Source organism: Bos taurus, chromosome 3 (assembly GCF_002263795.3).
Source record: "Bos taurus isolate L1 Dominette 01449 registration number 42190680 breed Hereford chromosome 3, ARS-UCD2.0, whole genome shotgun sequence".
NCBI classification, from domain to species: Eukaryota; Metazoa; Chordata; class Mammalia; order Artiodactyla; family Bovidae; genus Bos; species Bos taurus.
Window position 1 is genome coordinate 116,817,011 of NC_037330.1, and position 25,414 is coordinate 116,842,424.

General features: G+C 49.6%; 1 protein-coding gene across 1 annotated transcript in view; it reads right to left on the minus strand.

Moving 5' to 3' along the window:
• COL6A3 (collagen type VI alpha 3 chain) overlaps window positions 1-25,414 on the minus strand; it is a 91,027-nt gene that overhangs the window by 35,304 nt on the left and 30,309 nt on the right. Inside the window, exons 7-24 of the mRNA XM_059885240.1 lie at window positions 23,339-23,938; window positions 21,466-22,038; window positions 18,786-19,394; window positions 15,655-16,260; window positions 13,245-13,859; window positions 10,391-10,990; window positions 9,427-9,764; window positions 8,300-8,378; window positions 6,752-6,897; window positions 5,339-5,431; window positions 4,777-4,830; window positions 3,677-3,748; window positions 2,893-2,919; window positions 2,758-2,802; window positions 2,586-2,639; window positions 2,075-2,137; window positions 933-998; window positions 449-502 (exon numbers count right to left, since the gene is read on the minus strand). Of these exons, the coding sequence (XP_059741223.1) occupies window positions 449-502; window positions 933-998; window positions 2,075-2,137; window positions 2,586-2,639; window positions 2,758-2,802; window positions 2,893-2,919; window positions 3,677-3,748; window positions 4,777-4,830; window positions 5,339-5,431; window positions 6,752-6,897; window positions 8,300-8,378; window positions 9,427-9,764; window positions 10,391-10,990; window positions 13,245-13,859; window positions 15,655-16,260; window positions 18,786-19,394; window positions 21,466-22,038; window positions 23,339-23,938 (4,694 nt within the window). The remainder of the gene's footprint in view (window positions 1-448; window positions 503-932; window positions 999-2,074; window positions 2,138-2,585; window positions 2,640-2,757; window positions 2,803-2,892; window positions 2,920-3,676; window positions 3,749-4,776; window positions 4,831-5,338; window positions 5,432-6,751; window positions 6,898-8,299; window positions 8,379-9,426; window positions 9,765-10,390; window positions 10,991-13,244; window positions 13,860-15,654; window positions 16,261-18,785; window positions 19,395-21,465; window positions 22,039-23,338; window positions 23,939-25,414) is intronic.

Here is a 25,414-nt window from a genome sequence, read left to right on the forward strand (position 1 = left end):
CTGTATTTCTGTTTGGATTTTTTAATTATTCAGTGGGATAAAGCCTGGCCGAATAGTCAAAAGCAGCAAAGTTATTACTTTTTAAAGTGTCTGTTTGGTCTGTTTTGGAGAAGGGCATGGCAACCCACTCCAGTGGGAGATTCTCTCTTGCCTGGAGAATCCCATGGACAGGGGGCCCTGGCAGGCTACAGTCCGTGGGGTCCCTAAAACCGGACAGGACTGAGTGACCTAACCCTTTGGTCTGTTTTGGGAGGGGAGCGAAGCAGACTCGGGATGGGTCAAGAGTAAATGATAATGACAAAGGGTATGTAGAAGCAGCAACAGGTGGCTTCCAAAATCCCTTAATTCCCCCAATAAAAAGTTGCTCAGTAGCTCTGAGTAGGAAGTCTGGCAGAGTTAGGCAAATATTTCAAAGTCCCCCCCACCCCAAGCCCCAGGAGACACTCACGCTCTTCCCGGGTTCTCCAGGCCCTCCAGACACCCCGTCTCTCCCAGGGAGACCCTGGCATGGGAAAGAAAACTGATGTAAGATTCTCCACAAAGAAGACTGTGTAACTCAAATTCTGCCCAAGACGCCGGGGGACGGGGTGCATACAGAGAGGGCCGGTCGCCCATGCCAGGGATGCCTCAGACACAGGTGCCCTCTGCCCCCCACGAGGCTTTGGCTTGACGTGTACTTTCTGGAAACATCTAGGGGGCACAAACTCCGCCCAGAAGAAGCCCCTCTTGGGAGGGGCTGTTTGGGTTCCCCTCGGAGACCCCTTCTCAAGCACGCATGCTGGCTTCCAGGCTCTCTGCTCCCGACCTCGACCTTATGCACCCACAGCCTCAAGGCCCCCATCCACAGCCCCCAGGGCTGGCAATGACCCAGGACGAGGCTAGCCCCCCGGGCCCGCAGCGCAGGGAGGGTCTAGGTGTGCAGAGCACTGTACCACGGGGCCGATGTCTCCGGTTTCTCCTTTGGCTCCTCTCTGCTGGCTGTCCTGTCCTGAATTGCCCTGAAAAGAGCACAGGTGGGGAATAAGTCACATATACAGAAAGCCACTGCTGCGGGGGGCCAGGTACCAAGAAAATTGCAGTGACGTCTGCAACTCAGTGCTTCAGCCACATCCCGTTCAGGTAATGCCCATCCCACCCGACAGAGCTTGCTGTGGGGTCAGCAATCGCTCTGAGCCCCAAATGGGGTGGGGGATGATGGCTCTTCCTCCCTGTTCCTTCTCCTGGGGAGGACGGGGGCCAGGTTCACACTTGCCTCATCCTGTCTGGACCCCAAGAGGCTGGCCCAGTGGTGGTCACTTGCTGACAGGTTTTATAGCCCCATAAAACAGGAAAAGCTGTAAACGCTTCTCTTTCTCTAACCCAAACTTAAAGCATCCCAAGACCACACTTTAGGGAAGCTTCTTGGGTCTTAATAGGAGAGGCTTTGCAAAGAATTATCTTGCAGTTAGAGAATAGAGACATATCTAGCCACCCCAAAATTCTAAGAAAAGGACAAACCACATATTTTGCCAGCATGCTTTAAAGCAATTTTAACAGTGAAATCCTTCCTTTCAATCCGCTTCTCCCCACACCCCTTTCCCCAGGCTCAAGTCTCGTATCAGTGATGAAGAGCCAGCGTCCCTTACCGGGTCGCCTCTGATCCCGACATCCCACACCCCTTCCCCAGGCTCAAGTCTCGCGTCAGTGATGAAGAGCAGCGCCCCTTACTGGGTCGATCCCGGCATCCCACACCCCTTCCCCAGGCTCAAGTCCCGTATGAGTGATGAAGAGCCGAGCCCCTTACCGGTCCTCCCCACACCCCTTCCCCAGGCTCAAGTCTCGAGTCAGTGATGAAGAGCAGCGCCCCTTACCGGGTCGATCCCGGCATCCCACACCCCTTCCCCAGGCTCAAGTCCCGTATGAGTGATGAAGAGCCGCGCCCCTTACCGGTCCTCCCCACACCCCTTCCCCAGGCTCAAGTCTCGCGTCAGTGATGAAGAGCCGCGTCCTTACCGGGTCGCCTCTGATCCCTTCTCCCCACACCCCCTTCCCCAGGCTCAAGTCCCGTATGAGTGATGAAGAGCAGCGTCCTTACCGGGTCGCCTCTGATCCCGACATCGCCTCTCTCCCCTTTGTCGCCTTTGGGTCCTTTGTCGCCCTAAATAAGAACCACAAGCAGAGCCTGAGAATCAGTCTTGCATTTTCATCTCGCCCTCAAAATTGCGTCCGTCCCACCACAGATCTTAAACTGAACAATGTTGCAGCATTTACCATTTACTCATCTGCCACAAAGGTAAAACTATCCCCAAGCATTTCAGGTAACCCCCAAGTACTTATGGGGACCTGCGCTACATCAGGCGGTGGGGACTTATTTCAACAAAACACACTCAGGTCTTGCCCCATGGGACATACTCTCCAAACAAGAAAAGACAACATAAATATGTCATGCCTGACAGGGGACCTAGGAGATGCCAAGAACGCACCCCAAGAGGAGGTCAGGGAAGGCTGCCCAGAGGAAGCGGTCTTATACACAAGTAAAAGAAATCATCGTTGAGTGAAATATTTGTTGCTTTTCCAGGACAGCCATACTCTAGACATATGCTTACCCTCCTTCCTGGACTCCCTTTCTCTCCAGAAGTACCGGGCAGCCCTTTGTCGCCCTGCCAAAGACAACAATAAAATGTCACTCCTGGCGCAATGTCTGCCGTAGGCTGATGGATCAGTCACCAGCATCTTCAGGCCCAAGCGGTTTGGACTTAAGAGTGGAAACTCACTTACATCTTCACCATCAAGACCATCCAGTCCAATTTCTCCTAATTCACCCTGTCAGGGGACAAGACACACAAGTGAGTGCAAAATCTGGCAGAATACCGGGAAAGTTTTAAACATACAAAGAAAACCAGGCTGAAGTACCTTCTCTCCCGGGAATCCACGAGAGCCCTGGAAGGGAAGGAAAGAAGGAAAGTGAGCTCCTTCCTGGAGGCTGGAGAGGGTAGGCCAGAGCAGGCTAAGGGCTGACCTCCCCCGTCCCCAACACGAAGCGCGGGCTCTAAAAATTCAGTGTTAGAGATTCACCTGTTGGGATAGCTTTCTCTCCATCACAAGGGGATTACAAGGCTAACCTGCTTGGACCTGAGTACGTGGGTGTTGTTGGCCCCCCGGGAGCAGGGGCACTGAGGCCAGGGGCAGGAGCTCCGAGGAGGCCCTTGGTAGCCCTGCAGTGTGGGGGCCGGTCCCTTGACACGGGCTCCCAAACTCCAGCAGATGGAGAAGATTCATCTGCCCTTGATCCAAGTATTTCACACGCAGAAACTTCCAGCGCGGGAGTCCTCTCCCGAGCTCCGCCCCCCATTTCCCTCACTCCCCCCAGGTGCAGGGCTTTACAGACTCTGGGCACTGGCCCTCTCTCTGCCCAGCCCAGGTTCTCTCTGTCCTGTCAGTACCTGCTGGTCGCTTCACATTGCCACAGGCAACTTGTCTCTCCAACCTCAGGTTCCCCTCCCAACGTGGCCTGTGCTCCTGAACCCGCCAGGCCCGGGGCCGCCTCCATGCGAGGCCACTGGCTGCCCAGTGCTGAATGGAGAAGCCGGGCGGGCATCTTCCTCCCCCAGGAGGCTCTGGGAGGAGCTGTCTCCCTCTGCACACGTGCGGGGCTGCAGGGGTCCCCTCCCCACACTGAGGGGCACCCACACTCTACCTTGACTCCTCTCTGCCCGGGGCAGCCCTGGAAACCTTGAGTGCCGTTCACGCCAGGAGGACCGCGTTCACCCTGTGGGGAGATACAAAGGGGATCTGCAGGTTGGAACTTCTTGTCGAGTGTGCCCACCGAGCGGGCATCCTTGAGGAGGGCTTGCATTAGGCGGGGCTGATGGGTGACGTGCCAGGCGGGCCTCCAGCCTCGCTGCACTGGGCCTGGAACCTGCAGCTCCCTGCCCCGGAGGGAGACGGTCTGGGGCAGTCAGCAGCACAGGGCACCTCCTGGCGGGTAGAGGACGAGCAGGCCCTGGTGGGCTCCATCTGGTGAGGACTGGCCCCGTGGAGGGCCCTCAGGCTGGCTGCTCCTCAGTGTGGTCCCTGGTTTCAGTTCTCCAATGAGGTCCAGGCCCAGCGCTGACACCCAGCTCTGCTGATGGGACCTTGGTGGCTTCCAGTCCTTCCAGACCTTTGTCCTTCCTGGGACGACCTTCCAGCCCTCCCACTGGGGCTCTCTATCCCCACCAGGAGCTCTCTATCCCCACCCCAGGACCTCTCTATCCCCACCAGGAGCTCTCTATCTCCATCCCAAGGCTGGGCCTTGTCGGTTCTCAAAAACCTCTCAAGTCACTTCTGGGACAGGTTCTGCTTCCCAAAGGCCCTGCTGCAGATTCCACCCACCCCCACTGGACGCCTTGGCTCCTGATAACCCAACCGCCCTCGGGGAGACTCCTCTCAAAGGGTGCCACCCCTAAAATCCTGCCAAGGTTTCTCCTGCACCCCAATCCACCCCCCTCGCCTCTCGCCTGGGTATCTGAATTTGGTAGATGCTGGGTTTGGTATCCCCAGTGGCCCTCTGTCTCCAAAGCCACTCTGTCCCCCTTCTGAGATGGAACAAGTGAAGACCTACACTTCATACCCACATGCATCAGACCAGTTCCTGTAGCACAGAGCTCCGAGTCGAGTTGTTAAGACAGATAGGAATTCATGGTTTTCCCAGTGGAAAAGATCGGAAATGAAACAGATGAACTCCACAATTCAGTCCCAACATGTAAGGAACAAGGAGGGAATAAAGACTTAAGGAATAAAGCAACGTTGACTTACAGGTCCACCTTCGTCACCAGGATAACCTCGGTAGCCATCTTCTCCAGGAATGCCCTAGAACAAAGTCACCAGTTCCTTGGTTAAGAGCTGTGGTTTTCTTTGTTTCCTACTTAAGCATCTCCCTGATCCTCCTTCACGCGGTAGAGCCATGTGTTAGGTGTCCCTTGAACGTGACAGCTTTCTACACATTATTTCAGTGCAATTATTCTATCAGGATCTTTAAGGTTCTTGATCTACCAAGAAATACTGTGTGAAGTCCCGTAACTTAGAAGCAAATGCAAAGAATCGTGCTGACCATCATAGTGAGGCTGCCAGTCAATGATGCCCCTGGTCTCAACATGGTTTTATAAAATAAAGCTACAATGCAGAACTGAACCCTATGGAAAGGGAAGCAGGAGCAGACACGGGGAAGGGTCTGCCCCTCAGACCCCCCGTCCTACAGCACAGCTATTCCTGTTCCTTCCCCTCCATCTCCCTGCTGCGACAGTGGAGAAATCTCTCAGCCGGAGCAGTGCCAGCTCTGAAGCTAGTCTCAGGTGAAAAAGAGGGTAAAGCCACCTACCTTTGGCCCGATGCTGCCTATGGGCCCTCGGTCTCCTCTTTGTCCAGAGCATTTGCAGGGAATCCCACAGCAGGCTTTCTCAGCAATGTTGTCCTACCGAGACAAAAGGCAAAGTTCACCCCTCAGTAACTGCCTAGGAAAAAATCGTAAGTCTGAGGAATGTGGCATTCACAGCAAGAAATGACATCACTCCCAGTGGCATTTCCTCGAAGACTTAGCCTTCAGCATGCTATGGGATGTCACAAACAGAGTCTGAAGAGCCACCAAAGATAATACATCCTATTCATAAAATATTCACCTAAGGCTGGGCCTTACTTCTAAAGTTTCCAGCATAGATAGTCAAGCTTCAGTTGCTAAGTATAACATAGACATTTTTAAGCTGCAAAAAGCAAAGCCTAACAAACCCTTGCAGACGTCCAGGATGGAAGAGGGTTTTAGAGCAGACCAAATGTCTTTCCCTGAGCCCTGGGCAGAGTCACAGAACAGGGTACCTGCCTTGAGAGAAGGCCTAGGAGTGGCCATGGGGTGGGGTCCCTGCCTGAGCCATGAGCACCCCAACCTCTGGTCACCAAGGCCTCCAACATCCATCAGACACCCTGGACACGACCTCCCAGCCCAGCCCCTGGCCTCATGTGGGAAAGCGCACACCCAGGACATATTTCCACCTGCTGAACTCATGAGGGTCAATGCATTTGCTTGTAGTGAATTTCCTAGAATTTTCACGCTCTCCCAAGTCCAAAATTTGTCCACTAACCTCCTTCCACTCAAAAAAAAAAAAAAAATCCTAACTCCGGTCCTAGGAAGAAGGCAGGAAGGAAAGAATGGGCAGAGTCACTGAATTCTGCAGTTCACTGCTGCCTCCGCCAAAGAGTCTCTGAGTTGAACACTCAGGCCCACACCCCAAAACCCCCAGGCTCACCCCTAGCCCAGGAGTTAAACCCACCAGCTGAGAGGTTGAACTCAGGGGGATTAGGAAGCCTCATGGTCTGTCCTCATTTGCAGCAAAGAAAACTAGAAGAGAAGGCGACAGAAGCCCCTTTCCACCCAGAGATGATCTCTCTTTCCTGCCTACTCTTGTCTTCCCTGTTTTTGGCTTGGAGCGGGTCGATCTCAATGTTATATCTTCTCAGCCGTCTTATAAAGGGGAAAACGCCTCGTTCACGACGTAGAGGCCACTCTGAGGCAACGCTGCCTGGACACCCGTCTCCCAGGTGGCCGTCTTTCCAGTCCTCAGAGAGCTCCCTTCCGAGGACTCGTGTGGTGGCAACAAAGCAGGTCCCTAGTGAATCAGATGAGTTAAACTGCCCACCCAGGAGTCTCTCCTCCATTTGCCTGGTGATAACGGACTGTATTATCCTGGGATGCCCCAACCTGCGGCATCTAGACCAACATGTAGACACACAAAACACTCACAAGCTGCTCGGCTAGTTCGTAGTCCAGGTCCAGCAAGTTCAGCCTCAGGGGCCGGTTGTACGTGAACCCTCGCCCGAACTCCAGCTGCATGAGCTGCTCCAAGTTGGCGACGCGTTCGAGGCCCACCAAGATCAGAGCTCGGACACCTGCGGGGACAGGTCCACTTAAGACTGCTCACGTGGGCGTTCAAGAAACACAGCGCTTTCCTCCCACCTCTATTTTTTAAAGAAAACTTCAGTATAAACATTTGGCTTTGTAGTGAGGTGGATGAGCCTGGAGCCTGTTACACAGAGGGAAGTACGTCAAAAAGAGTAAAACAGATATCGTATATTAACACGCATATATGGAATCTAGAAAAATGGCCCTGATGAACCTATTTGCAGAGAAGGAATGGAGACATACAGACATAGAGAATGGACTTACAAACACAGCAAGGGAAGGAGAGGGTGTGACGAACTGAGAAAGTAGCACTGATACACACACTCTCACGTGTAAAATAGATATTAATAACTAGTGGGAAGCTGTTGTATAACACAGGGAGCCCCGCCTGGCACTCTGTGATGACCTGAAGGGGTGGATGGGAAGGGAAAGGGAGGCTCAAGAGGGAGGGAGTATGTATATGACATGACTGGTCTCGTGGTGGTGTACAGCAGAAACCTATACAACACTGTGAGACAATTATCCTCCAGTTAAAAATAATAAAACAAATAAATAAAAGTTGACCTTTAGCCGACACGCATGTAATCACACTACTGGCTGTTCTGCAGAGCTGCAATACTAGAACTCTGTACTCCTCTGAGCAATTGTTCCCAAGGTGTCAAAAAGCGCACGGATGGACGTGACTACAGGAATCGACACTGTCCTTTATGACACACATAAATGCTCAAGTTCCGGTCCCACCTAACACAGATGTGCCGTGGGAAGGCTGAAATCCCACGCCTCCAAAATCAGATGACAGGAGCTTCCTCTCCATTGCTCTGGAGGAGCAAGCTAATAAGCTGAACATTCCTGAGCTAAGTCATGCTTCCATAAATTCTTCTTAAACCTCTGACGTTAGCACTTACTTTTTCGATCGTCAGTGCTATCAAATTCCAAAGCAAATGATCAAATAGTACATCTGGTAACAGGTACCACTGCAAACCAGTCACAATAAATTTGGGAAGTATGCTTTCATTATTTTATGTTAACTTTGCCTAACATTATACTATTTTTGAGCTGTGATAACTACAAACCCAAAACACAGTAATTCCTAAGTTAAACGATACAGCCAAATGAATCAAAACTTCATGTTATTTTGCAAAAGCATCAAGCTTTCTAGATGTTGTACCACATGAATGAGCCTAGGACACCATGGGGTCTGTGTCAGGACTTTGGTCTATGTGAGGGGTACTTGCTGGTTCATCTCATGGCCTCAGGCAGGTGAAAGAGGACCAAGATGCTGGACAGAGGTGCCCGCAGGACAAGCCACTGCCCCACAGGGTCTGTTAGCAAACTCTCCAGCCCAGCAGTGCACCTGCTTCCCATTTGTAGAAACCCCCCAGAACCCACCTTCTTGTCGGAGTTCCTCTGATGCTCTTTGTAAATCAGCCAGATCCCCATCCACTCCATCGGTAAAATGAATGACCACCTGAAGATAAAAGATGTGTGAAAACCCAGCTGAAATTTAAAAGAAACATCACAGACCCTTGCAAGGAACATTAGCCAGTTAAAATCTTTCACCTCACGGTGGAGGAAACAGGGGGCCAAGGTTGAAAACCAATTACCCCCTATTCATAGTTCCTTGATACTGTGCAATAGATGGGATATAAAATAAATGGGTATGTTGCAGGGCTTGATTTATTAAAAAGCACCAGCAACAATGGAAATAAAAATTTCATCTCATCCTCTTTATTTAGGGGACGTAGCTTCACACGTGTGTGTGGGGAAGGGGTGTGCATGTGTGTTATGGGCTGGACTGCGTCCCTCTGAAAGTCACAGTTTGAAGTCCTAACCCTCAGTGCTTCAGAGTGTGACTGTATGTGGCAACGGGGCTTTTAAAGAGGCAATGAAGTAAATGAGGTCATCAGAGTGGGCTCTCATCCAACGTGGCCAGTGTCCTTCTAAGAAGAGGTGATGGGACACAGACACAGAGAGGGGAAACCACATGGAGACAGAAGAGACAATGCCGTCTCCAAGCCCAGTTGAGAGACCTCCCAAATAACTACCCTGCCTCCCCCCGATCCCAGACCTCCAGCCTCCCAGGCTGCGAGAGAACAAATTACTGTTGTTTAAGCCACCCCGCCTGCGGAGCTCTGTTATGGCAGCCCTGGAGAACTGATGTGTGTGTGTGTGTGTGTGTGTGTACAAACATACAGAGAGAGATAAAATTATATACAAATAGAGAACATAACATATTTAAAGGGCAGGGCTATGGTTAAACATGCATTAGTCACAAATTCAACTCATTCAAGCTTAATTACTGATTTTCAAGTTTTGTTTTTTTTTTAAGAGCTTTAGTAAAACAAAGATATTTCATTTCAGCTCAGTTGATGATAAAGGACTCTTATACACAGGCACCACCAACCCCACCAAACATGAAGAACATCCACAGAAGAACAGTTTGGGGACGGGGCTTTCAGGGCGTCAGTAAAACTGAGAGGTGACACAGGAAGTAGAAACGCGGCGGCCGCCCTGACCTTCACGTTGTCCATCGAGGCCTGCCGGAACTTGTTCTGGTAGAGCTTCAGTGTGTCCGCAGTGAGGACGTAGGGGTGCTGGGCACGCATGTTCTGGAACTTCTCAAACAGCTCCGGCTGGTACTCAGCAAAGTCAAAGGCCTCAACGGGGCCCGAGGGCGTGAGGGCCACCACAGACACCCGCACGGTGGGCAGCTGGCTGCCGCTGCAGCTGATCTTCTGCATCTGACTGATTCTCCTCAGGATGGTGTCCACCTTGGGCTCGAGGCCCTTCTGAGCCACAAAGACATTCTGATCTCCTGAACCATCGAAGCCCAGAATCACATCCAAGTTACAGGCTATAAAGGGAGAAGCAGGCCATGAGCTCAAAGTCAAGCTGCTGAGACACTTTCAACGTACAGGCACAGCTGGGGACGCGGACAGGGAACACGCTCACTCAAGGGCAAGATGAGATCGTCTGTGTACGAACTCTGAGAAGCAACTGGATCTGCCTCTCTCACCGGGAAAATGCATACCGACTCTTAGGAACCAAAACTGTTGGCATTTTAGTATGTTGGCTTTGGGGACTTAATCAGCCCTAGCACAGAATATAGCCAGTGTCTAGATGCATCCCAAGTGTCGGCTTTAGATTAAACACACTTGAGAATTCAAACACTCTGGTCTCAAATAATCTAAGGAACCTACAAATTGAAATAGACATCAATCAGTCTGAATTATTTAGAGGATTAGACAGGACGGGTAAATCTGGTAAGAGCAAGAAAAGACAGACGTCCACTCCTATCCAGGAAACACATCCTATCTCAGAGGCAGGTGACAACCAGGACCCAACCACATGGATGTAAGTCAGTCCCAGAAGCAGCAGGTGCTGCAGGAGACCCAAGGCCAGCACTGGGCATCTGGGCAACCAGATAACGTGCCAGCATTGAAAAGACAAGATTGAATATATGCACCTAAAGGACGTTACCTTTGGAAACGTCAGTCACGCCTGGACATAAGGTCTCATGCATTGCATCGTGCAGAGTTTCCAAAACCTGCTCGCTCAGTTCCGACAGCTCCTGGACGTTCCCCACCCGGAAGGCCGTGGCGCTGTTGGACGCTATCTTCCCAACCTCCTCCGAGTCGATGTTCCTTACGCCCACCGCAAACACCTTGACGCCTCTCTGCGTGAGCGCCATGCTTGCCTCCTGAGCGTCCTCCACCGACTTGCCCCCCGTGATCACAAAGGCGATCTGCGGGACCCTCTGGTCCAGGCGGCTGCCCGCCTCGGGCACGAAGTGGTTCCGCCGCAGGTGCTCCAGGCCCACCTTGGTGTTCGCGTGCCTCCCCCCTTTGTAGACCACCTTGTTTATGGCGTCGATAATCTGCTGCTTGGTGGGGAAGTCCTTCAGGAAGAACTCGTCGGTGGGGTCAGAGTTGTATTGGACCAGCCCCACCTGGATGGAGTCGCCCCCTTCATAAACCGTGTCCACAATTTCTGACACAAAACGGAGCACTTCCTGGAAACTGTCTCTCCGGAAATTGATGGAACCATCCAGCAGGAACACAATGTCGGCTTTCTTCTTCTCTAAAGTTGATGACAATGAGAAAAGGGGAAATTCAATTTCCATACCCAGAACAAAATCACCAAGCAGAAAATGATTAAAATAAGGCCTTCCTGTCATTCATTCACCGTGAACACCTCGGCTCTAGTCCATGACTCTATAGTTACCAGATTCACAGCTCTCAAACCATCATGCCCAAAACAAGAAGATAAATGATAAATTATCTAAGTGAAAGGAAAGGAGCTGTGAGGACTCAGCAGATCCCCAGTTATCCCATGCTAAATGGGGTTATGCCACGGATTCACCAGTCCATGGCATCAAGTGTTTATGCCACTGGGGTCTTTCTCCCTGGTCAAAAGAAAGGACAGTGTCTGGCAGTAGGGGGGACATGTCCTAGAGGCAAGGCGAGGGAAGGCTGGAGAAAGACTGGGAAACAGGAAGCAGACCGCATGCACCTTCGGAGGACTGCTAGACAGCATGCCAGTGCTTTGTTGGAGAGAATTTCCCAATTCTAACCAAGATTTGAGAATGGAATTGAGAGAAGGGAGATCCAGGGCAGTGTGGAATGTCCCACCAGCAGCACAGAAGGAGGATATGAAAGAGCTAAGTGGAATGTGATGCCTCATGGAAAAGCAACCCTAATCGTTTGCTCCAGATGTCTGCATGGCCATCACCTGCGGAGGAGCTGAGAAAGACATGGGTTGGTGGAGGAACCCAACTTGCTCTTGGCAGCACCCAAGGTCAGATTCAGGAGCATGAGGTCAAAGCTATAGGTGGACAGCTCTCAATTCCCCCAGGGAGGTGCACTCAGCCCAAGGAAGGAGGGTTGCCTCTGTCCCACCTAGGACAGAGGCTGCCTTTCAATCATGTTTGGAGGGGCATGGACTGGACAACTTCAATGGTGCCGCTTTATTCTGAGAGCCAATGAGTCTGTGGCTAACCCTCGATGCACTATTACAGAGCATCTCAATAGGGCTACAGCTAGTCTCATGGAAACTCATGGAAGAAGCAAGGACCTTTTGCTTTCTGAAATGGTTCCTTCTATTCCTCCTACAATTTCAACTGAGTTATTCTTCTTGTATTTAATTTCTAGGGACTTCCCAGATGGCTCAGTGATAAAGAATAAACTTGCCAATGCAGGAGACTTGGGTTCGATCCCTGAGTGGGGATCCCCAGGAGAAGAAAATGGCACCATACTCCAGTATTCTTGCCTGGGAAATCCCATGGACAGAGGACCCTGGCAGGCTACAGTCCATGGCGGGGGGTGGGGGGGGGTCACAAAGACTCAGGCATGACTTAGCAACTAAAAAAACATTTAATTTCTAACAGTATCACTGCCACAAATCTGAGAGAAGAAAATCATTAAAATGAATGCTGATTGCTTTTTTTCAATTAAAAAATAGTTTGTGTTCCCTCAGAATGGCCACCATCAAAAAATCTACAAACAATAAATGCTAGAGAGGGTGTGGAGGAAAAGGAACTCTCTTGCATGGTTGGTAGAAATGTAAATTAATGCACCCACTATGGAGAAGAGTATGGAGATTCCTTACAAAACTAGGAATAAAACTACCATACGACCCAGTAATCCCACTACTGGGCATATACCCTGAGAAAACCATAATTGAAAAGGACATATGTTACCTCAATGTTCATCACAGCACTATTTACAATAGCTAGGACATGGAAGCAACCCAGATGTTCATTGACAGATGAATGGATAAAGAAGCTGTGGTATGTATATACGATGGAATATTACGCAGCCATAAAAAGGAACACATGTGAGCCAGTTCTAATGAGATGGATGAACCTACAGCCTATTATACACAGTGAAGTAAGCCAGAAAGTAAAAAAAATAAATGTCATATACTAATGCATATACGTGGAATCTAGAACGATGGTGCTGATGAACCTATTTGGAGGGCAGCAATGGCGACACAGACACAGAGAACAGAGGGACACGGGGCAGAGGAAGAAGAGGATGGGACAAATGGAGAGCAGCAAACAAATACATTACCATATGCAAAATGCATAGCCAGTGGGAATTTGCTGTATGACGCAGGGAGCTCAAATCGGTGCTCTGTGACACCCCAGAAGGGTGGGACGGGGTGGGAGGTGGGAGGGAGGTTCCAGAAGGAGGGGCTGTGGGTATACCTATGGCTGATTCATGTTGATACATGGCAAAAACCAACTCAATATTATAAAGCAATTACCCTTCAATTAAAACTGAATAAAAATAAAATAATAACCACTTTGTAGTCCCAGGGCCCAAGCACATACCTGGCCTTGAAGGAGAGGGTGTGTCCACTCCCGGAGGTGCAGGGGTGACCCCGGAGGACCCAAAGGAATTCACCATCCTTTCTTCTATGCTGGGGAGGTCTCTGAACTCCCGCACCGTGAAGACAAGCCTGGGATCGCTGGTGATGGTCTGCAGCTCTGTTCTGTCAATATTTCGGTCTCCAACCCCTAAGCTCGCAATTCCTGCAGATTTTATCACCTGGGAATACCTGGAAATATCATCCTGGGATTTTCCACCCAGAAATAGAACCAGGTGTTGGGGCACCCCATCTTCTATCCGGCTCCCGGCAGACTTGACAAAGTAATTCCTCGCCACGAATTCCAGAGCCTTGCCAGTGTTGAGAGGAGACCCCCCTTTGAACCTCAGGCGACGTATGGCATCCAGCACGCTGGCCTGGGATTTATAGGTCTTTAGTTGAAATTCTGGGAAGACGTCGTTGCTGAACTGCAGGACCCCAATTCTCACTTTGTTGGGACCGACGTTGAGTCTCCGCACGATCCTGATAACAAAGTCCCGGATGTGTGCGATGCCATCCGGCTTCACGCCATCAGAGCTGTCGATGAGGAAGACAATGTCCGCAGCATCGCTCTCCACAGCTGCGGGTGAGGAAAAGGAAAGCTCAGCACAGGACTGGCGCGCATCTGGTTTCATTTCTGAACTTCGCACTCCATTACACCATCACGCTAATTAACGTGAAAACTATCAGCCAATGTGCGTGTCTTTATCTCCCAGGTTTTCTATCAACCATTACATATTGGGCCTTTTGCATCAAAACAATTTCTGCTTCTTGAAATATTGTTAGTTCTCCAAAACTTCCCCTTTCTGAGTTTAATGGTGGCTTTGCAGTCTGGGTTACAACTTCTTTCAAAATCAATAGCGCTTAGAAACAAATCCTGGGTGACCATAATCTATGAATCATGACCTGTTACTACCAGCAGAGACTGAGATCACCCAGACCAACATCTCTTATTATTACGCAAGAAAAGAGAGACAGCTGAGGACAAAGGCCACCACTTAGCTAGTGACAGCCAGGAGAAACCCAACTCTCTCCCAGGGTGTTTGATTCACAGTATTTCTTTTTCCTCACATATCTCTAGCATTTATACAAAGTTTTCATTTTAGCTATTATTCCCTGTCTTCTTTGCATGAATCAGTTTTTTCACTAAACAAACAAAAGTCCTAGGAAAGATAAGGAACCCTGGTGGCTCAGATAGTAAAGAAGACCCCAGGAGATCTAGGTTTGATCCCTGGGTGGGAAGAACCCCTGAAGAAGGAAATGTCAACCCACTCTAGTATTCTTGCCTGGAGAATTCCATGGACAGAGGAGTTTAGTGGGCTACAGTCCATGCGGTCACATGACTAAGCCACTAACGTTTTCACTTTTCAGGAAAGATAAACCATACCTTCCTATTAATTGGATTTCTAGGTACTTCCTGGATGTCATTTATTAAATAGCTCACATCTTGCCTCTCAACAAATTCAACCTTTTGCCTCATAACACACTGGCCACTTCTAGTGGAAAAACAGCACAGCGAAAGCTGAGCAAGTCGTGGAACAGAACCATTTTTTGTTGAAAACAGAAAAGCTGCCCCAGCACACACAGCCAGGCCCTGGATTCTCCAGTGGAACACAAAAGATTTCACAGAACAACAACATCAGGGAAAGCCATGCTCTTTCTGTGTCTGAACACTGACAAAAAGAAGACAAAATAACCAAATACCGCCCCCCATCTTGGATCACAGGTGTGACCACTGTTTCTCTACCAGTTACAACTTACGCCATGAGAGTTAGTAAGATACCCAGTCAAAGGACTACTCCCCCTTCTCAACAACATCCAGTCCAGGGCAAAGTCCCATTTCCTCAAGCCTTCCACAAAACCGTCTTTGGCAAATTCAAATCCTGCCGTCAGCCTTCCTGATGCCCTTCTTCCCTGCAACAAGCCACAGTCCCAACTGGTTCCATCACAGGTGTCTGTTATCTTAGCTTTACTTGTGAGCACCATGGCCTTTGAGCCCATATATATATATATATATATATATATATCTCCACTCCAGCACTCTTGCCTGGAAAATCCCATGGACGGAGGACCCTGGTGGGCCGCAGTCCATGGGGTCACTAAGAGTCAGACACGACTGAGCGACTTCACTTTCACTTTTCACTTTCATGCATTGGAGAAGGAAATGGCAACCCACTCCAGTGTTCTTGCCTGGAGAATCCCAGGGACGGGGGAGCCTAGTGGACTGCCGTCTACGGAGTCGCACAGAGTTGACACAACTGAAGCGACTTAGCAGCAGCAGCATATGTGTGTGTGTGTGTGTATATATATATATACATATATTTTTTTTTTTTAGAAGATACAACAAAAGAGCAATAGCCAACACCCAGTCTCACCTGGAGGCGGGTAGCGCGTGCTGGCCAGGAGCTGCTGTATCTGCCCGGCAGTCAGGGTGGTGAGCGGTGTCAGCAGTTTCTGCTCCAGGCTGGGGAGCTCCCGGAAGGTGTTCACTGAGAACACGTACTCGGGGCTCAGCGAGATCTTCACCAGCTCTTCCTGGTCCACGTTCCTGGCGATCGTGAGTGGCGCCACGCCAAACTGCTTGAGCTCTATGGCCGAGTCCTCCACCTCATCATCCGACTTCCCGGAGGAAATGAGGACCAGGAACTGAGGGACACCCTCCTCAATCCGGCTCCCCAGGGGCCTCTTGAAGATGTTCCTGGCCACGTACTCCAGGGCACCCCCAACGTTGACCTGCCTCCCACCTTTGGGCCGCAGCCGCCGCACGGCGTTCTGCACCTCGTCCTTGCTGGAGTGGACGTTCAACAGGAACTCCACCCTGGGGTCATCGCTGAACTGGATGACCGCCACCCGGGTCGTGTCGAAGCCCACATCCAGGTAGTCCACCAGCCTCTCGATGAGCGTTCGGATGTACTGGAACTCGGGGCCAGCACTCTGGGACCCATCGATGAGAAAGACCACGTCCCTCTTGCTGCTGACCACTGTGAATCAAATGTTATCACAGGGCTTCAGCTCCACTGGCACCAGAGCCTTTGTGTCGAATGAGCCGCCTCCCAGTTTGTCACAGAATTGCCACCTGGCAGGCGAGGCGTCCTAATTCAGACTATTCAAGTTAAAACACCAGTCCCAGGAGAGGATCCTGGGGAATTCAGTGATGAAGAGAAGAAGAGGAAGAGAGAAGAGGAAGAACCAGCAGAGGATAAGGAAGAATGACTCTGCAGGAGGAAGAACCTAGACACACAAGAGCCGAATCTGGACCGAGGGAGCATGGCATTCTAGGAAGGAGGGGGTCACCGCTGTGACAGATGGCACTCATGGGTCAAGCGTAACAGCACCCAACACTGACCACTGGGATTTGCCAGATGGAGGGACTTTGCCCAGCACACTTTCTGTGGAGCAGAGAGAGCTAACAACAGGCTAGGGTGAGTTCAGAGAGAACTATAGGCAGTGAAGATGATGCTTATAAAGGAGACCAGGGTGGGATGATTTGAGAGAATAATACTGAAACACGTATATTACCATATGTGAACTAGATCGCCAGTCCAAGTTCGATGCATGAAACAGGGCACTCAAAGCCGGTGCATGGGGACAACCCAGAGGGATGGGATGGGAGGGAGGTGGGAGGGGGGTTCAGGACGGGGAACTCATGTACACCCGTGGCTGATTCATGTCAGTGTATGGCAAAAACCACACAGTATTGTATAAATTATACAATTTAATTAAAAGAAGTAAATTAATTTTTTTTAATTAAAAAAAAAAGGAGACCGGGACCCTCCTGAAGGGGAGAGCAGGGCATCCAGAGGGTTTTTACGAGAGAAGAAAAGGCACTGCGTACATATCATGAAAGGATCTATACAGTACATCGGAGAATCAATGATGCAGGAGACAGGAGAGTTGCAGGAGGCACTCTTGAATAGGGAGGAGGCAGACTGTTAGAGGAAGCAGAGATGTTCTTTGATTTTACTTATACTTTCTCAGTGAAATGGAAATCAAGATCACCAGCTCAGAGTTAACTGAAGAGGGAAAGGTGTAGATGAAGCAGAATGAGGAAAAGGTAGAAAATAGTTATCCTGAAGAGGGGGAAAGCAAACGGACCAGGAGCCACACTGCTGTAGAAACGTGCTTATGTTTAAAGAAGCTGCCACACGCGATACCAGCATTTCCAAAGTGCCTTCCTGGGAGCGCCACTGCCTCAAATGCACCACAAAAAAGGTGGTGGGTGGGGTGGGGGATAAAGTCGGAGTTTGGAGTTGACATATACGCACCACTATATTTAAAAAAATAACCAACAAGAACCTACTATAGAGCACACAGAACTCTACTCAGTAGGCTGTGATAACCTAAATGGGAAAAGGATTTTAAAAAGAACAGATATATGTATATGTATGACTGAATCACTCCGCAGTACATCTGAAGCAAACACAACATTGTAAATCAATGGTGTTCCAATATAAATTAAAAACTAAAAAAAGAGAGAGATTCCTGCAGCCAAACAAGTTTTGGAAAGTGCTCCCCTATTGTATGGGGGACACATAAAACACTTCAACTAGGGAACAGCCAACAAAACCCTCACTGCATTTATCCCACAGCTTCCCCCAATTTATTGGATGGTGAGCCCTGTAGAACATTCCAAGGAAGGCTCACAGGGAGTGCTGTTCTGCGTGGACACCAGCGAGGGGACGCTGCCCCCTCTCTCACCCGCCCTAATGGTTTCCTGCATCTACTTTTCTCTCGATTGCTTTCACTCTTCCCTCCCCGCCTGCCGACCCCAGCCTCCCCATCCCTGGATGCAGATGCTGTTGTGAGGCATGTGAACCACGCAGGGGTGACGTTGTGTGTGCCTGTTCTCCACTGTGCCCTCCCAACCCGAGGCCCCAGGGAGAGGAGCTCCTCTGTGGGCCTTCTTGGAAGGGTGGGCCTATCTAAGCCCCCTTTCTTCTGCATCAAGCCTGGGGAAGCGGAACAGGAAGTAGAATAAGCCAAGGTCAGAAGAGCCAGGTGGCCCTCCTGCCAGTTCAGACACTCCCTTCTCTGCGCTGAGCAAATTCAAACGCCATCTTCACACTTGGGCTCTGAGAATACCAACATTTCAGAAACGGTGCCCAAGCTTGACAGAGGCAACTGGGATGAACACCTTCCCTGACCATCGGAGGCTGCCAGCTGAACCCCCAAGGGTAACGAGGACCTGGCACTGCACGGGAGTTTTATCAACTAGATGGCCCCTCTCTTCAGTTATCAGCACAGAAGCCTTCATGCAGAGTTAGGGGTCTGAACTGTAAACCAAGCCCACTTCTCTTTTGAGACTTAAATTTGGCTAAAAACACGACTCTCGGCCTCTCCCCAAGTCGTTTCTGGCCACCAAGGCCAAGCGGCTCCTAATTCTTCATGTAAGCCTAGTTTCCACACCCCATGGAGGAGGAAACAAAACTGAGAGGCCTTTGTAACCCGCAGTCCCAATAGCCCCAGATATTTTAAGGAAGGAAGTGCCAGAGAATTGGCTCCTTACCCGGAGTCGTCAAGGGGGTGACAGACGCCTGCAGCCTGCTCAGTTCCTCGCGGCTGAGCTGGGTCACTCTCTCCGAGATGACCTGTTGGATGGTCCCCAGCTGCCGGAAGGTGGGGATGACCACGGCGAAGTCCGGGACGAAGGAGAGGGTCTGCATCTCGGTGATGTCAGCGTTCCCAATGCCGATGCCGATGGGCACGGCCCCTCCCCTCCTCAGGACCACAGAGGGGCCCCTCACGTCATCCCCAGACCTGTCGGCCGTGAGGACAATCAGGAGCTGGGGGACACCTTCTGCTATGCGGCTCCCAGCAGAGCCCACCAGGATGTTCCTCAGGACGAACTCCAGGGCAGCCCCTGTGTTGGGGGCCGGCCCGCCCAGCAGGGTCAGCCCACGGATGGCTCCGACCACACTCTGCTGGTCCATGTAGGAATTCAGGTAGAACTCAGGTCTGGTCCGGTCGCTGTACTGCACCACGGCCACACGCACCCGGTCTGGTCCCACGTCCAGGCTCTCCACCACTCTCTGGACGAACTCCTTCAGCAGTGGGAAGCCGCTCCTGACACCCTCGGAGCCATCAATCAGGAACACCACATCCTTTTCAACTGAAACTACAAGGAAGACCGCCTCTGTGACTCAAGGCAGAAAAGGGACAATTTCATACCAACCGTGGTACGCTGAGTAACAGCCCCCAAAGATATCCAACTCTGAATCCCTGGCATTTGTACAGAAGAAAATGTTCAGGGGTGGTTAAATTAAGGATCAGGGGCATGGGGATATGTACTGGATTATACAGGTGGATCCACTGTAATCAACCGCATGTCCTCTAAAAGGCAGAGAAGAGGATTAGAGTCAGAGAGAGAAGATGTAAGGAAGGAAGCAGAGGTCAGAGACAAGACAGGATGCTACCCTGCTGGCTCTGCAGATGGAGGGGAAGAGGCTGTGGGTCACAGAATGCAGGTGGCCTCTAGACCCCAGAAAAAGGGTTATCAGCCAGGACCTCCAAAAGGAAGGTTGACATCTTGATTTTAGCCCAATAAAATGGGCTTTGGATTTCTGACCTCTAAAACTTAAGATAGTAAAATCATTCTGTTTCAAGCCATTGAATTTGTCATTTAAGTCAAATTTGGTGGCTTTAAATTCTAAAGGAAATCAACTCAATAAACATTGAAAGGACTGATGATGAAGCTGAAGCTTCAATACTTTGGCCACCTGATGCAAAGAGCCAACTCATTAGAAAAGACCCTGATGCTGGGAAAGATTGAGGGCAGGAGGAGAAGGGGACGACAGAGGATGAGATGGTTGGATGGCATCACCGACTCAATGAACATGAGTTTGAGTAAGCTCCAGGAGATGGTGAAGGACAGGGGAGCCTGGCCTGCTGCAGTTCATGGAGTGACAAAGAGTCAGACATGACTGAGCAACTTAACAACAACAACAAAAATCACAATAATTTTTTAAAGCAGCATAGGAAATTATTAATAATAAAAATATCAAAACTTATTTTAGAATTTTTGTATGTTTGAACAGTATCGTTAACATTCAAAGCTGTACTCAAGAAGAAATGTTGAGGGGCGGGGAGAGACATGGGTTGGCAGAGTCTGCATAACCATCACACCTTATAGATGAAAGATTTCAAATGAGTTGCTGCAAGTCACAGCAGGTCAAGGGAGGGAAATGTAACCCAGATGTCCAGTTAACAACCCAAAACCAACAGTAAATGTGCCCAATCATCATTGAAGAGAGGCTCTAGGTTCTGCATTTTCAAATCAAAGGGATTATATGTGAAATTAATTACGCTTGTTACTACGTTTTTATCACCCAGTGGAAAGTGGTTAAACATGAAGTCATGGTAACGAAGATTAGTACTCAGAAACTTTAATATAGCATTTATAATGGGAATGCGCCTGCCTCAATTCATGCTTTCTATTTCTAATGAAACTAGAGAATGAATTATAACAGTGATCTCCACTTAAAATAAGATATTTGGGAAATATGTGAAGAAGAAGACTCTTAGTTCTAATGGAACCATGTTACATGCCTTTTATTATGCATATAATAAAAGTATTGGTTTTGGGAAAATAAATATTTTTCATCATTGATATGTCTAAATCTTTATAATGCATATTAGGATGAAACAGTCTAACGTCCTTAAAAGTGATCACCCTGATTCTTCTGTTTTTCCCTAGAGAGAAGTTAGAGAGCCAACTTGGGAACAAAAAGTCATATTTCATTGCAAGGAAATCAAACAAGTCAATGCTAAAGGAAATCAACCCTGAATATCCATTGGAAGGACTGATGCTGAAACTCCAATACTTTGGCCACCTGATGTGAAAAGATGACTCATTGGTAAGGACCCTGGTTCTGGGAAAGATTGAAGGCAGAAGGAGAAGGGGGTGAAAGAGGATGAGATGGTTGGATGGCTTCACTGACCCAATGGACATGAATCTGAGCAAATACCAGGATAGTGAAGGACAGAGAAGCCTGGCGTGCTGCAGTCCCATGGGGTCACAAACAGTTGGACATGACTTAGGGACTGAACAAAGAACAACTGCAGAAGTTATCGACCTTTCTTGGAAACCAAGGAGGGCTTCTACCTGCGGACCTGGAGCCAGCAGCCTAGAGTCAGCTCATGCTGGGGAGAGCTGGACTGCAGAAGCAACCAGATGTCTTGTGCCTTACCTGGTGCCGGTGCCCCATTTTGCACTGATTTTAAGAGGTTCACAATCTGTGGTTGCAGGTCTCCAATCTTAGGAAGGGACTCCGCAACCAAAATAAAGGCTGGGGATGGTACGATCAGCTCCAACTCAGCAGGGTCCGCGTTTTTCGCCTGGAGGATGAAGGGCACCACCCCGCTCTGCTTCAGGTTGAGTGCGGGTGTATCCACCCGGTCCGATGACTTTCCCGCCACCAGCAGCACCAGGAACTGAAGCACTCCATCCTCAATCCGGCTTCCAGCGGACTTCACAAAGATGTACCTCTGTGCGTAATCCAAGGCGTAGCCCAGGTTGAGGGCTTTGCCTGTCTTGAGCTTCATCCTCTTCACGAGATTCAGGATCTCAGGCTTATTCTGGTGCTGGTCAAAACGGGACTCCACCTTGACATCATCACTGAACTGAGCCACTGCAACCCGGGTCCCCTCAGGTTTCACATCCAGCTCGTCGATGACCTTGTAGAGAAAGTCACGGGCGGCAGTGAACTGGCCCATGAGGTTGGCTGAGCCGTCGAAAAGGAACAGGATGTCTCGCTTGCTCTCTGCAACAAAAGTGGGTCGTGGGGCACAGTGAGGGACAAAAACACAATAGGCTCCAAACCGACCTCAGCCCAGCACTGCCAGCTTTCAGTCATGGGAATTCAGGCAATTCACCTGATGATCACTGTACCAGCAAGGGAAGAGAAAACTCACACCAGCTGTCATTCAAATGCCCCCTCTCAAAGCAGTGCATCTGTGCACAGGGCTGGGACCACTGGACCGTTTGCCCAATCTAGTGCCCTGCTTCCTCAACGCTGCAAGCCAGAGAAAGGCCTCGGGGGTCTGTTCTAGCATCAGTGCCAATCATTCTGGGAGAACAGATGGTGTTTTCAAATTGTTACCAACTTCTGAAAACATTGTGCTTAAAAATCAATTCTGTCTCTAGTGACAAAGGCTGCTATGGGTTATCCACCCAAGTGTAACTGACACATAATCAGGTGTCATCAATGCTCTATTTGGATTCTCTTTCCATTAAATTTGAGGTTATGGGTTAGAACCCAAGATAGTGTCTATCACGACTCTGTGGGTAAGGATCTCTGTCAGTGACTTCCAGTCTGCTGTGGTCAGACTACAGAAAACCCAGCAGCAGCCAGTCAGGGGCTACAATGTGTCACGTGAATATAATTTTCTGTTCAAACCACTCTTAGAACTATTTTGATTAGGCTTCAGTGGGCTCCATCTAGCTACCCATCTGCGTGATGTCAGCAACTGGTGTAAGTAAGGGTCCATAACTCATCATCTTACTAATTTGCCACCATAATCATCATCACCTAGGCTGCCTTTGGAAACCACTTTACCATCACAAAAAGACACAGCCTTTGTTGGGTTTATGACAAAAATTTTTCTAGATACAGCAGATTTGGAATATAAAAACATCCTATCAAGAAAATCAATTCCACTTTTAAATGTTCCCAATGTATACTCATGTATAAAAGGGGATCCAGCTTTCTCTCTCTGTTTTTCTCCCATTTCCATCCGGATTTGCATGCCAGTATCTTCAGAGACATTGGGGCAAAAAAAAAAAAAAAGTAAGTAAAAGCTTCTGAATCCAGGGTGGGATAACCTGGGTAGAACATAAACTGGATTTTCTAGACGTTCAAGGACAAACACCCTTTAGACAGAGGACCTAAGCTTGCTGGTACAGTGTCTTGAGCCTCCCTTCAAAAATCCATGAACCAAAGGGACCCCATCATCTCTGCACAGCTCGTCGCCAGCCTCTGGAGTTCAGCCCGGGCCACCTGCCCACCAAAGAGGTGTCTGGGGGTAGGGGAGAGGGAGCCCCGAGCAATCGCAGAGCTTTACCTGGCTGGGCAAGAGGCACCTCCTCCACACCTCCGCTAACATAAGTGGTTAGGGGCTGAATCAGCTGTTGAGGCAAAGCTGGCAAGGAGCTGAAATCATCCATGAGATACACCAGGCCCGGGTTAAAAGCAATCTCCTCAAGCTCCGCCCTATCGGCCTGGCTAGTGCCCACACAAAAGGTCAGGATGCCCGCGCGCGCCAGGGCGTTGGCGGCTTGCAAATAGGAGTCCTCAGACTGCCCGGCCGTGAGCAGGAGTAGCAGCTGCGGCACGTGGTCCTGGATCCTGCTGCCGCCAGCTTCGGTGAAGTGGTTGGCATGCACATAGCTCAGGGCCGCGCCCGTGTTCAGGACCGACCCCCCCTGGAGCTGCATCTGCCTCAGGTGAGCTAGCAACTCTGACTTGGTCGGGTAGGTGTTTAGGGAGAACTCCGTCACCGGAGTGTCACTAAATTGCACTAGACCGACCCGAATGTGGTCGCTTCCAACATCAAGGCTGTTAACTAGGTTCATGACAAAGTCCCGCACATAAGGGAAATTGGTCTCTCCGACGTTGGACGATCCATCCAAAAGAAAGATGATATCCCTTTTGTTTACGCGAACTGCAGTGGAGCACAGAAAACACAGTGAGACACACACAACCACAGAGGGCTTCCTCATGTGTGCCCACATGGGCACACATGCCAACACGTAGAATACAGAGAACACCAGTGAGGCCAAGCACGTCCATCTCATAAAATATGGCAGAAGGCTGCATATTTTCCTCCAGTGGGGGCTGGTGATCGTGAGGGGTACTGATAGCCGAGGTTACGAAACCCAACTGGGTCACAGAGTGACACAGTGCCAAAGCTAGAATGTTTGCAACCAACCACAGTGATCAGCGTCCTTGAAACGGAGCGTTCCTTCTGCGGAAATGAAAGCTACAAGGGTGCTGTGTCTTTCAGCATCGGTCAGTTTACAGCCACAGACAGAGACAGGTTTACCTGGGCGAGACTGGGTCCCCCAGGGATTCCCCCTACACATCTACACAGAGATTTTCACTTACAGACAGATTAGAAGTGTTAGCTCACGTTAACCTGAGAACACGAGTTCCCTAAGGCTAAAAAAAAAAAAGGCAATAAAATTAGGTTGCTCTCATCTTGAAACATTCCTAGGAAGGTACATTTTTCATTCTCTACTGAGACTCCTCTACGGGGAGTCGTGGCCTTGCCAGGCAATAATCCAGCAAGTGCCCATGAAGATTCCTCCTGAGTGAGATCACGGGATGACTGAAACACATTAAAATGCAAAGAAACTCTTTGCTATGCTTGGCCGAGGCGGCCTTCATGAAGAATAAAAGTGAAAGTCGCTCAGTCATGTCCGACTCTTTGCGACCCCATGGATTATACAGTCCAGGGAATTCTCCTGACACTGGAGTGGGTAGCCTTTCCCTTCTCTGGGGGATCTTCCCAACCCAGGGATGAAACCTAGGTCTTCCACATTGCAGGCGGATTCTTTACCAACTGAGCTATCAGGGAGGCCTGAAGAATCAAAAGTATTTCTCAAATCAGAGTGTTTTCCCCAACACAAGCCACTGGAAAAAAAAAATTATTTCCCATCTCTTCCCTGATGTTTCACTAAAATTGGAACCTAACAACTACTTTCAGCCTATTTGTTGCATCAAATTGAACTTCAGCTATGAAAGTGTAGATTAGAAGTTTTAAGGAAATGAGAGAGAGAGAGGGAGGGAGGCTTTTGGAAGACCAGAGTGCTTGATGAGTGAGCATGCGTTCATGCACCGTGGGTCATGCATCGAACATTCTTCCAGTGGTAAAGGTTGTGAGCCGGGGAAGCTTGTTTCCGTGATATCCATCTTCATTAAGGACGGTGAATTGCACTCATTCAATTTGTAAGCTCATAGATCACTATTGTGTCTTTAAAAATAACTGTTCACTGATAACCATAATAAAGGAGGGGTTTGGAGAACCACTTGCTTTTTATCTGCATACTCATCCCCTTACTGTGCTTCCCCATTGAAGGAATTCCTTCAAGAGAGGAAAGGGTGAATGCTCTACAACTGGTCAGCTTCAGACCATTTA